General features: G+C 32.9%; 1 protein-coding gene across 3 annotated transcripts in view; it reads right to left on the reverse strand.

Moving 5' to 3' along the window:
* LOC118181553 (putative polypeptide N-acetylgalactosaminyltransferase 10) overlaps positions 1-14110 on the reverse strand; it is a 185451-nt gene that overhangs the window by 25718 nt on the left and 145623 nt on the right. For all 3 annotated transcript variants that reach the window (XM_085807218.1, XM_085807217.1, XM_085807219.1), the window contains 2 exons: positions 12436-12624; positions 5043-5220 (listed from right to left, as the gene is read on the reverse strand). In XM_085807218.1, the coding sequence (XP_085663344.1) occupies positions 5043-5220; positions 12436-12624 (367 nt within the window). The remainder of the gene's footprint in view (positions 1-5042; positions 5221-12435; positions 12625-14110) is intronic.

Raw genomic sequence — 14110 nt, forward strand, 5'->3', positions numbered from 1 at the left:
GTTGGATTGTGGATTTGTTACGTAGCAATCAAACATCGTTACCGTTATCTCAGAAGTGCATCTGTGCGACAGGCTTTGATATTTAAACTGTTTCATGGTGTGAACTTCTCATTGACCGTCGGGATCGCTTTGCGCATTTCTTGGTCCTTTCGCGCATTTCTTGCTCCGAGATTAATCGACTGCCGTATATTGCGCCACTGAGATCATCCAAAACTGGTAATTTAAAAGGTCCATACCGAAACTATGCAGAGAATGAGTCATTTTACGTCAGCCTTAACTCCAAGATTTTCACAGGCATTGTCTTGCAACACCTCAACACTTTTTGATAATTGTCCTCGACGTTTGCATCGAATTGCTGGCTTTAACCTGTTACCAGGCGTCTCGGTGTAATAAATGCTGTTTATAGTTATTTTGATCTCTTAATAATGTTCCATTTCTGGGCCTCAAGGATCCCCCAAACTACAAGTGTTAGTGTTGTTACGGATGGTTGGTTTTCTGAAACGTTCTTGCTGGTTGTTTGTGGATGCTTTCGTTTCACACTCTGAGATTTGCTTGCTCTCCTGCAAACAATGATGCATTCCAGATTCTTCATGTTTTTGTCTAAGACAACATTATCTTAATTATCAAAATTTTGTTGGCAGACATGCAAAGAGCGAATGTTTAATGCAACTGTAATCATGCGAAATCCAAGTATGTTGCGTATAATTTCTTACGCAAAAATATAATTAATTCTGAGAAGATTTACCACTTCATCAATAGTCACTCATCTATCAAACGAAATCATTCCATATAAATACACTCAGATTTGATGGGCTACCAGATGCTTCCTTAGGTGCAACTCTGGTCTAACTATTTTTGAACTTTTCAGTCTATTCATAGACACTCCATTGTAGTAAAATAATATTCCTATACTGAGTGGAAAGCCTTTAAGTGATTTTGGCATCAGATAACCTCTAGATAGAAAAGCTGGATACCTGAACATTCTTTTCCTTTGGTTCAAACAAAGAAAAGGAAAGCACCCATGATTAAGTAATGAAAAATGGCATTTCGCCAACAGAAACACAAGTAAAATATTTCGTATTTGCTTGAATAACATAACTGGATAAATTTTACAAAATTAAAAAAAAAAAAAAAAAAAAAAAAAAAAAAACTTATTTTTATCAGGAAATGTGGAATGTTCAAGTACTAGTTACCAGAATAACACAAATATTTTATGAAAATTATATTTGAATACTAATGACAGTATGCGACTGTAAAACGAACCATATTGTATATTAAATTTTGAATAAGTATTATAGTACATTTAGAAATTTTTATAATGAAATAAGATGAACCCTAAATTAAAATGTGAGAAATATAAACAACAGAAAAGAACTAACACAAAGGAAATAAAAGCACTAGACTACACAAAATATACTCCATACATTAAATTTATAGCAGAGAGAGAAATACGTTTTCACCAAGGAAACCTTTAAAAATTTAAATTAGGGTATTCTTGCAATAGGTAATCTACCGGCCATGAACCATAGTGAAAACCAAAGAAACCGATAACATTACTATACTAAACCACACGAAAAACAGCAGCACATAAACAAATAAATACAAAGTAATTATACGTGTTTACGTTTATTACATTGCAATATTATTACATCAAATTATGCGATATTACCAGAGGAATGTAGTGATGTGGTCTTAAACAGAACCTATCATATCTCTCGATGGTCGGCATTATACTTTAAATACATTAAAAAAAAAATCTGATGTGTACACCACATGACTTCCTTGTACGGAATATTAAATTATACGCATTTTTTCTTGCATTTTGTTTAAACGTATTGGATTTAATTATATCTACTTCTCCTACAGCGCATAAACCACGATAAAATATGTGCATTCTTTAAAATTCACTCTATTTGTTTACCATAGCGACACTCTGGCGCTAGGTTCATTTAACAGTATTATATTTCGTTCATATTATAACTCAGAAGGCACAAAATTTGTATCATTTAAAGAATTATCTAATCGTTGCCACATGTTCTATTCAAGTACTATAATAAAGCTAGAAAGATGTATAAAAGAAATTAAGCAAACAAGACAAAAAAGAAACAGTTTTTCACAGACGATTGAGTATTTCTCATTCAATTAATTCAGTTCTCACTTCGCGACAAGGCAAAAATACATAAAAACTCAAAATATCTCTACTAAAAATTACTAATTATTAAAAATTAAATTACTAATTATTAAAATTAAATTATTAAAAATTAAGTAAATCTTAACCACTTATTTCCTCGAAAAAATTCCAGAAAGGATTAAGCATGATTTAAATGGCAATAATAAATGAAGGCGTTAATTTTTGTTGTTGCGAAGCTACGTTTCTCTAGATTGGCAACAAATTCACTACTCAGCTGTTTCAAATGTAAACAAGCAATGGCCGCCATCAAAATAGGCTTAGCGGCCCTTAAACAACTTTTAAATTGTTGATAATTCTAAAAATATTGCATACAGATTTACTAAAGGCATAAAACCCTTAACCGCAAGATAAAAACAACATAATTCAATCATTTTTAAAGAAAAAAATGTACAATTTACAAACATATAAGAGTAAAGAAACTGAGATCACTGAGCCGGGTAACAGAGTGGATATATTTATAAATATATTTATATACGTTTGGCGCGGCCGATTGAAACCAAAATACGAGGTGCACATCTACATGTTATAGTAGTCCTATATACAAAATTTCAACGTTCTGAGGCTACTCGTTTTTGAGTTGTGCGAGATACGTACGTACATACGTTCGTACAGACGCCACGAAAAATTCTCTTCGGAATTCATTTTAAAGCAGTTTTTTAGTTTTATTGGAGGAAAAGAGTCTTTTATTCTGTCCTTACGTACAGATATCACGCAAAAACATTGTTAAATTGCATTCAAAAGCGGTCAAAGTGGATATTTTCGTTGAAATATGCTGCCTGAAGCTTTTCGCGATTACAATACTTCCTTTTTACTTCGTACAAGGAAAGTAAAAAGAGTTCAAAGGGTCCTTTTTTGTCAGTTGCATTCCTGTTTAGCATTTGTCATAATCATAATGTTGCTACTCTAATCAGATATGAAGCAACACTTATAGCCATCTCTATTTTCCATTCAAGACAACTAATGTCTCTCATCATGGCCAGAAATTAGTCACCCTTGTTGGCAGATCGCTATTACAATTCAACAAGATGAGGGGGCAACATCGCAATTGTTGTTTCTCTCCTATTTTATACAATTATTTGTCTACGATGTTTCCATAGAGATAGTCTGTGGTCTGAGTGTTACTGATGATTTACCTCCAACTGGGTATATAACACGATTCAGACTCATAATAAAAGGCAAATACAGGATAACTCATCTATTTTTATACAGATAAGGCCCGGTAAGTCATCTATTGCTTGAATATCGAAAATGTGGGCCTAAAGTTTGAAATTCTCATAAAATTAAACATATTGCTTTTTTTCCCTCTGTATATAATCCATCTCTAAAATTTAACTCTCTAACTGATGCCGCTATCTTTGCTACTCTATCAAACAAGTTATCGTTGTCACAAAACTTAAGTCAAAGCATCCCTAATGAATAAGCAAAAAGATTACAGAAACTAAAATATTTACGTGTAACTACGTTTTAACAGTTATTTAAGCTCAAAATAACGATAACTTAAAAAGTACAATAATGATAACTTAAAAAATAGTAAAACTCAAGCTGCAAATAACTATACCTCTAACTCCCTGCTTTGAAAGGAATTACTACTCGTACTAACGCCCAAGAAATTTGGTTACACCGAAAAGGAAGTTCATGTCCGACAACTAGCCAATCACAAGGCTCTGAACGAATATCAGGTTCGACGCAGATCGCGGCTAAAGGTTATTCTCTAATTGCTCTTCTAAATCTACGTCTTTCTTACAATACGCTAATTTTCATATTGTTGGAATGAGTACTGCCATAAAAAAGCGCAATCTGATCTCCATATTCAGATTCCAAATTTACACTGAAATGGTTTTAAAATAAACTGTCACGACTGGCCGACTAATAATAATTCATCTCCAGAAGTCGAAAGTATGGAATATAAAATCTCATTTAAAACGAGCTGTTCAAAATAGCAATGCCCAACGATATAAAACATTGCTAGATATTACTATTTCGTCATAATTAACGTCGCGTGGAAAATTTTGCGTTTATTTAATAAAAATCAATTTGATCTTTCATGATACAAATATGCAGTTTTTTTCATTAAATCACATTCACCAGGTCTGTAATAAGTATTTCTTGCACCTGAAGGGGCAGCAATTTCTATTTTTACAAGAAACGAAATTCACATTATGAAAACAATAGCAGATGGCTTCAGATTTTAAGCGCAGAGAGAATCAAAATTAAAATAGTTTATAAGGTATTTTTCCCGCCTTCTTAGCATGCCTTCGTGGTGTAATATGGCTAGCACATTCGGCGCGTATTCGAGAGGTCCAAGGTTCGAGGTCCGGCGAGGGCATTGCTCATTTTCACATCTCTAACTTTCGAAATAACCTAATGGCTCTACAGATGCGCCCGAACTATAAAAAGGTGGTAGATGATGATTCTCCACCACCAGGATTGGGCGATTGGGTCCCCTAATCCCCAGTCGTCCTTTAAAAGGGGGAGTATATAAGGTATTTCTCCCGCCTTCTTAGCATGCGTTCGTGGTGTAATGGCCAGCACACTCGGCGCGTATTCGAGAGGTCCGAGGTTGAAGTCCCGGCGAGAGCACTGCTCGTTTTCACGTCTCCTGCTTCAAAATATTCCTAATGACTCTACAAGTTAATTGGAACTTAAAATAAAACCTTAAATTCTTTCAATTTATTTAGTTTAGTATTCTAATTATTACAAAAATAGCAAAAATTCGTTATTTTTCTTAATGATTCATTGATGAATGTCTCCATAAATGATTAAGAAAGGATTACGACTGTTCTGTAAATTCCGATCAATACAAAATTGTTAAAATAATAACACATGCAGAAGAAAATAAAGGCCAAAATACTTGAACGGCTCTGCTGGATGTTTGAGGTCCTCTGGCAGTAAAGGCAAACGTTTATAATAGAGCTCCCAATCAAATGCACCTCTTGCTCCTTCATCTTGTGCACGGTATGACAATGTCTCGAAGTCGATAACGTCGATGAAAGGGCATGTCACGGTCTTGCGATCGTTAGCAATAGGTTCTGAAAAAAGACAGTACGTTAAGTTTAATATATTTGGATTTCGGTCACAGCTGTTTCAATCAGGTATATTAATCTTTCATATGTCTTCTCAATATTAATTGCGTAGTAACTATCAGTCGCCGCAGTAATATTAATAATGTTGTCATCGCATTTGATTTGATGATTCAGAAACTGGGAATATGACACTTAGAGTAATATACTGTAACAGCTAACGCCTTCCCTTCGGCTACAGTAAAAGACTTTGTTTTCCATTCAAAGAATATACCAAGACGAAATACACAAATTAGGGGTTTATTGTTCATTTATTTTTTACTCGTTATTATTTTGTTGCGAACTTTTTCATATCCTAATTTTAAAATAAATTTTTTGGCCTTCCTAAGAAAGAGTGAAATTAAACCTTTCTAAAATTCATTAAAACGGAGAACAATAGTCTTTACAAGCAATTATAAACGCCATTTTAATAAGAAAAATTAAATCGAGCAAATCATTGTTTAAGATAGTAAATATTTCGCTTTCTTTGGTTTTGCGTGCTGGTCCATTTTGACGGTTAAAATGTCTTTAGCGGAAACTTCTGGATTTTTTTTCTGGAAAAATTTTCTGGACTATTACGTTATATTACATTGATATACCACGTGATATATTATCCATGGAAGTTGGCAGTTGTTGACATCAATGAGGGCCTAAAAAGAGTGATTTAAAAGCAAAAAACGCACATCTGAATAATTTAATTCTTTATTTTATTTTTTCAACGCTATATTTAACTGATATAATTTAAAATTCATTTAATTTATGGTCAAATATTTAATGCCATAATTTTATGTAAATTTGTTCTTATTACTTAATTTACGTTATATGTAAATTTAGTTTATTATCCATTGTAATACTCTATTTTTTAACCTATGCCGAATCTCGGCTTTTCAACATTAAACTATTATACTTATGGTCAGTTTTTTAAATTAATAATTGTGGACATTTGCACCATTACTGGTATTAGTAAAAAAATGTTTCTAACGCCATATATAACGTACTTCTGCAAATCATCCTTTGGTTTTTAGTTAATCTAATCTTTCGATTTAAGAGCCAAAAGAAGAATATTCGAAAATCAAGTTACCAATGAATGGTAATCGCATAAATTAGAAGCGATTCTAAGCATCCTTTAATTTTGTTTGGAACTGTCTATTATCGGTGTGTGAAATTATATCAGCGCTTAATACGCTTTGGAAGAATTTTGCTATTATTAATTATACAATATTTTTCTGCAAAAAATCTAATATACAGTTCGCGTTAACTCTATGATACGCCAAAAAAAAATCAAACCAATTTATATCTGGGAACTACCTTCTTAGTACTGTCTACCCACAGATAGCGAAATTTTAAGCTTACATCTACATAGGCTACTCCGATTCCTTTATTTGCCGAATAAGGTTGGTTTTGTGTCAGTCTTGCGGAAGATATTCTTCATGCAGTTATTTTCCTAAGTAGAGCATTAAGATATCATCCTTTAGGAAGAGCTCACCAGCGGCAGAACGGTAAAGTCGCTGAACACTGGCAGTTCGGTCCGAGGTTCGAATCCCGCGAACGGGCTGGCTGCACGGGTGTTTTCGTGGTTTTCCCCATGTGTAACGCGTATACGAGCCAGTTTCCCTTAGAAAGTCCTCCACGAAGGCATCTCTCCCCTTTAGGCTTTGCCATAATTAAATAAACCAAACCAAACCAAACCAGTGGCCGAACGGCAAAGCTCCTGAACACTGGTAGTTCTACCTGGGTTCGATTCCAGATGAACGAGCTGGCTAAATGGTCGTTTTCATGGTTTTCCCCCATGTATAATGTGGATGTCCTCTAAGAAGGCATCCCTTCCCTTAGAGATAGCCCTCTCGTGCTTTGCTGTAATCAAATAATAATCGATTTAAGAAACCGATGAATGATATCATTCCCCCTTCTTGATATAATTTCCATTAACCTTGATGCTATTGGTTGAATTAAGGATATGTTTATGAATATAATATTCCTTATTTCACTGGTAACTGAAACTTCTTTTTGATCTACGAGTTCGAATTTCCTGAAAATAAGTCCTGAGTACAAGCACGTAAATATTAAATTTCAGATTATTTTTATTATTTTGTTTTATGATTTAATCTCTATCTAATTTAGCATAACTTGAATATATAGTAGTTGTCCAAATATCAAAATTCATTAGTTAAGGTTAATTTCGACGGTCGTCGATGATAATGTGCAACAAGACTTACAAGAAAATAATAGTATTATATACAACAATTAATCATAGTACACTGTCATGTATTAATCGAAAAATAACATATTTGTTACGAACTTTGACAAAGTTTAAATACCTAAAGGCTTCTTTATCTAAGACATTTTGTTCACAGAGCCTTGTATTTTTAACTTTTAGAGTGTGTCTCAAGAATAATAAAATCCATAAATACACACATGGTCTGAATATTTTTTAGAAGCGTTTCACATCCAAAAAAACCTTCTGTTCTAGTTAATGATCCCAATTGCAATCCATCTTTACCTTCAGCCTTTAAAGAAATTTTGTTTTAGTTTTTCTTGTTTTATCAATAGATGACGCTAGTAGCTTAACTTCTGTTCGACTTTTCTTATCCTATCTCTATCCTTATATTATCTTTCTTCACCCTTTATTTGGTTCATTTGCAGCTGAAGAAGGTAGTTCAAAAACTATCCACACTAGTACTGCAAAAAATGTTTAAAAATTTACGCTGATTTCTTATATTGGACTTTGTTTTTGAATAAGACTCTTGCCTGATGTGTGCGACTTTTCTGTCACCCTGCATCTGACACATACGTTCTATAAATCAGCTATTAGTTTAAAAATTTTGCGAAGTTGCAATTGCATCATACACGTTAAAAATTGACTGCAGTTCATCTCTTTTAGCTTATCATGTTTTGTGACCGCTAAGCTCTTCCTCATTATTGGCAGAATGGATCCAGAGAATTTTGTGCGTTCGCATTGGAGCGTGTTTACATTATTATTTAGACAATAAATAAATAATGATAAAACAAAAAGCAACTAAATGAATAAAAATAAGAAAATGACTATAAACAATAAAATAAACAAATAAATATACATATGTACAAAATACTGATGAAGTAAAAGAAATCTTACAATTAAAACACACATCCATTTGGATTAAGGACTTTAAAAACTAATAGCAAAAATGTCCATGATGACAAAAAGATTTAAAGTTGAATGAATCTGAGATCTTCATCTCCTCCGAATACGTAAACTTCATACAAGTACAAACACGTACTTAGGTACTGAAGCGATCAAAGAAATTCTAAAAGAAATGAAGGTATAAATCAATTACGGCAAAGGTAATAAATAACTACGATGTGATTTTATAAACAAAATTAGGAAACAAATTATTTATTTTTTCTATAAAGAGATTAATGTTGAAATTAGATACCGAAGCAAAACATATGCGTATAATTTTTGCAACATAAAATAAAATATTGTTTTACATCTCTTATTATTAGACAAGTTGCTATTATTGAACAGAATTATAAATTCTAAAAAAATTCTGTTATAAATGTCTACAAAGTTTCTTAAATTCTAGTATAAATTACGTATTGAATTATTAAAATGAAAGCTGTAAAACTGTTTACAGTATCCCATCTCTTGGAGTTAGTGAAGCTTTCTTTGTTTCTTCAGGGCTTCATTGATAATAATGTTGCCACAATTGCTGAAGATCACGCAAAATAATCAATGCATTTGAGTAAGTGTGTGAAATTTATCATGCTCACCAGCGTTGTTGGTAATTACATATAACTCCCGTTAATCACGCATAATCGCTCTTCTATCATACTTAGCGAAATGCATTCATGTGAGTTAGAGCGCTTGATAATCGTTCGATATTAGCAAAGAGAAATTCAAATATCTTTGAAATAAATTGTTTATTGCAGATAGTTAGACTGTCGCCATTATTAACTATTATATTCATATGACTTTTAAATTATTTATTTAAAGAGTCTATTAAATTATAGGTTTTATTTAAGAAATATGTTTTAAAACGGTGTAACAGATTAAAAAAAATATAGACCTACATCAATCGTTTTATTTTTTTCGCATAGTACAATACAAATCGAGTGAAAATTTTGTGCTAAAAGCTCTACGTATTCCTGTGAATAGTTTAATAATTTGACCTGTTGAGATGACCTGTAGATTCCTGTGAATAGTTCAATAATTTGACCTGTTGAGATGAACATTACGTTTTCGTGCTTTAATTTTATAATAAATAATTTAGGAAATTTTATCCCAAAGGCATATATTTGAAAAATATTTATTACTAAGACGACAAGCATAGTTAAAAATCAGTACTTTTCTAAAGAAATCAATTAAGAAGTAATTTCAAAGCGAATTATTCATCAGAATAAAGACACATTTTTATGACATATGAATAACGTGACTTCATTCATAATATATAGAATGTGCTTCAGCTTCAATAATCAATCTGCACTACATCGTGAAAAGAATTACTTGTCTAAACTGAGATAATGTATTCCCGTCTGAATTTTTCTTTCTGAAAAGAAGGTGTCATTAAATTCATATTAAGCTTTAAATTTAGAAATTAGAGAGAGAATTTCATAATATTAACAACAGTGTTAAAATTCCTTCTGTGCGCGAATCCAAGAACAAATGGCGAATTAATTTAATTATTTTATTAGATAGTATTTACAAGAATTTCAATTACATTTTAAAAGTTTCTTTGAATAATTTTCATAGCTCGGATGATTTCATCATACATTTCATTTGTTTTACGGTTGAAGTTCATCATAAGTTCGAAACCCAGAATGGCGTTATAGAAAGATGTTTGGACTGAATTTGAATCCAAAAATGAAACATGTTGATTTCATTATAATTTTCATAGATTTATGTTGTAACAGCTTTAATATCGTTATTAATCTCTCGTGCATTTGAAATAGATGAATAATAAATAATGTACAGATTACTGGCAATATTGAAATGCAGGCTCGAGAGCTGCATGCATTTTCTCGCACGAAGCATGTAATTATTTTTTTTTTAAATAAGTTTTTAGAATATGTTTTCTCTTCTTGTTTGTATGTCGCCATTTTTTTTAGTGTTAAATAAAAGTTATTGCTGTGTTCCATCATTGGAGTTGCTTCATTTCGCCAAAGAAGTATCACAGTCTTAATTATTTTGGAGGCACCGACCAAGATCGAATAATCGTGCGTATTTTTATTTCATTAGTTCATCACTGAACATAATATTAGTGATACCAGATTATTACTTCCTGTTAATATTCAATTGCTTTATTTTATTAGTTCATCACTGAACGCAATATTAGTGATACCAGGTTATTACTTTCTGTTGATTTTGAATTGCTTTATTTTATTAGTTCATCACTGAACGCAATATTAGTGATACCAGGTTATTACTTCTTGTTGATTTTGAATTGCTTTATTTTATTAGTTCATCACTGAACGCAATATTAGTGATACCAGGTTATTACTTCCTGTTGATTTTGAATTGCCTTATTTTATTAGTTCATCACTGAACGTAACTTCCTGTTGATATTGAACTGTCTTATTTTATTAGTTCATCACTGAACATAATATTAGTAATAACAGGTTATTACTTCCTGTTGATATTGAATTGCCTTATTTTATTAGTTCATCACTGAACGTAATATTAGTGATATCAGGTTATTACTTCCTGTTAACACTGAACTGCCTTATTTTATTAGTTTATCACTTTAAACTTAGTGATATCATTTTAATACCATTTCCACTAGAGCTCAAAGGAAAAGAAAAATAGTTGAAGAGCAGATCTTGGAACCGATGAAGGAAGAAAATAAAGCATCCAGAGATATATTTGAAGAAGAAGTTTAAATCACCAGAATTGAACGTGGAAGATGTTCACGTAAATTTGAAAAACGATAAAGAAATTAATATTGAGAATCATTTTGCAATGCAGCGTTATCATCATCTTTCGGCTTTCGATTTAATATCAAAACCGCTACTAATAGACGAAGAAAACAATTGTCGAAAGCAAATGACAAATGAATATTATCCGAAAGGCACAGATGAACTGAGGAAAGGCTTTGCTGTGAATTATAGCGGAGGAACTGGTCCACCATGGAAGAGATCTAGGCGCCGTCAAGAAAAAAAGAAGACTAATTTGAATACTGTCCATTTTATTCTTATTTAAATGTGGTGTAAAAATATTTGTTTAAAACTTTAAATTTTTGACCTGAAATTTGGAAACTTGAGAGAAGTTACCTTAGCTCTTTAAGCAAATGAGCAAGCCGAGCTTATTAAACTGTCAAATTTTACAGAACTTTTCCCTTCGGAAAAAGTCTCTCCGTTGGGGGAGAGGTTGTAACAGCTTTAATATCGTTATTAATCTCTCGTGCATTTGAAATAGATGAATAATAAATAATGTACAGCTTACTGGCAATATTGAAATGCAGGCTCGAGAGCTGCATGCATTTTCTCGCACGAAGCATGTAATTATTTTTTTTAAATAAGTTTTTAGAATATATTTTCTCTTCTTGTTTGTATGTCGCCATTTTTTTAGTGTTAAATAAAAGTTATTGCTGTGTTCCATCATTGGAGTTGCTTCATTTCGCCAAAGAAGTATCACAATGTGCGCATAACTCAAATGGAAACCGCTTAATATTCTACCTTTTAGCATATAGCCCATGCATTGTATGCGCCCACCAGTGGCTGAGCCTTAAAGTCGCTGAACACGGTTAGTTCAGTCCGAGGTTCGAATCCCACGAACGGGCTGACTGCATGAGTATTTTAGTGGTTTTTTCCCGTGTGTGACGTGTATACGAGCCAATTTCCCTTAAAAAGCCCTCTATGAAGGCATCCCTTCTCTTAGGCAGAAAACTCTCGAGGCTTTGCCGTAATCACATAAAAAAAATTGCATTGTGCAAAATTCGTGTGAAAATCATTGCATAGTAAATGTCATAGAAACTCTGTATCTAAGCATTTTGCAAATTTTGGCACGTTCTCTAATTGATCACGAATGTAAGATCAACTTATTACAACAAACAGAAAAACGCTCGAGAAATATTTTCTTTAAAACGAACCTTTTATAGAAGACTTTTATCCATGTTTGTTAAAATGTGAACGAAAAAGAAAATTAAGTCTCATTTCAATTTATAATAACAAATTATTTAATATAAGATGATAAACATTTAGTACTCTTACCGAGCAGGGGTGGCAACCAGTTAACATTGGCTTCTGTGTGCGAATCCAGGAATAAGAGAACTTCGCCTTTCGATGCTTTGGCACCAAGTAATCTTGCACGGATTAATCCTTCCCTTTTTTCAGCCCGAATGATTCGAACATTTGAAAAATGCTGCTTGATGTATTGATCTAGTGGTGTTTTTAATTGCGCTGTAACGAGAAAAGAAAGAGTGAGATAAGGATGCAGCTGATTTTTTTTCAACCATCTAATTAGATCTAGTATTCCATCAATTCCCAGATAAACACAATAAATAAAATTTATGTCATAACGTATAAAACTTTTGCCCCATTTTCTACTATCAGAACGAAATATACAAATTTTATCCACTATACAATTTTTATGCATTTTATAGTAACATATATTTATATTCTTTGTCTGAATTTGAAATTTTTCTAATTTACGAGATTATTACCAGATAAACATATTTATTCTCTACCAGTGCATTGTTAAAGAATCGCAAGTGGCTTTACTATTACGCGTTGGCTTAGTATCCGGATTTTCTAAATTTGGCATTCGGCCGTGGCCTTTGGTCCAGGCCGTGGAGGTAAGAAACTTCCTACCTCCATGGTCCAGGCAGCCTGCGAACAGTATGTATTAGTAGATGCCTTCCGGCAGAAAAACCGGCCTGTGTGCTATAGTAACCGCACGTCATCAGATGGAGCAACGCTCAAGTTGTTTCACGACGGGACGGGGAAGCAATACTTCTTCCACATAGACATCTAGAAGACACTAATGAAATACACGCGAGTAAAGTAATGAGAATAACGTACAGTAATGAGTAATGAGTGACTCTTGTAAGTAATGAGTGACTCTTGCACTCGTAAGTAATGAGTGACTCCTGTACTCGTAAATAATGAGTGACTCTTGAACTCGTAAGTAATGAGTGACTCTTGTTCTCGTAAGTAATAAGTGACTTTTGTACTCGTAAGTAATGAGTGACTCTTGTACTCGTAAGTAATGAGTGACTCTTGTAAAGTAATTCTCGTTACTTTACATGGGAGCACTTAAAAAATACCACCGAGCCGACAATACCTCCGAGAGGCTGATTGCAGGAAAAGAAGGCAAAAGACTCTTGGGTCCGTCTCCTGGGCTGTTCTCTATCAAAACTAGACAAACTGGTACTGTCACTTGTAAAGTGCCCCAAAACTTCGTCAACGACAGGCAAAACTCTTTTCCTTTTGGCCACGGTGAATTCGTGACCTGATGTAGACCATGCTTAACTCAAGAGCATAAGCCATAATAACAACAGTTTTTTTAACGTGCAAGCATAATGCAGATTAGGATTATTAGGATTATTAGGATATTCAATTATGGTAAAGCACACAAGGTAAGCATAATGCACTGTATACTTTAAAAGAAAAAAAATTATAACTTTAGGTATTAATACTAAGCCTTTCAAAAGTGTGTCACTTTTATTATAATTTTACAAACTTTATGTATGCATTATGGATATATAAATATTACTTTTAAACGTATTTCCCTCATTTTAGTTCTTTTATGTAACGCTAAATGCCTTTTTTTAGAGTATTTATTCAGAAACGTTCGAAGAAGAACTGTTAAGAAAACGCCATATGTCAGTGATACTCTGTTCACAGCTTAATGGCCGAGTGTCTAGAATTACCGACCATTGATGGC

Source organism: Stegodyphus dumicola, chromosome X1, assembly GCF_044657685.1.
Source record: "Stegodyphus dumicola isolate Sdum_Otavi_A_Nest chromosome X1, ASM4465768v1".
Taxonomy (NCBI): Eukaryota; Metazoa; Arthropoda; class Arachnida; order Araneae; family Eresidae; genus Stegodyphus; species Stegodyphus dumicola.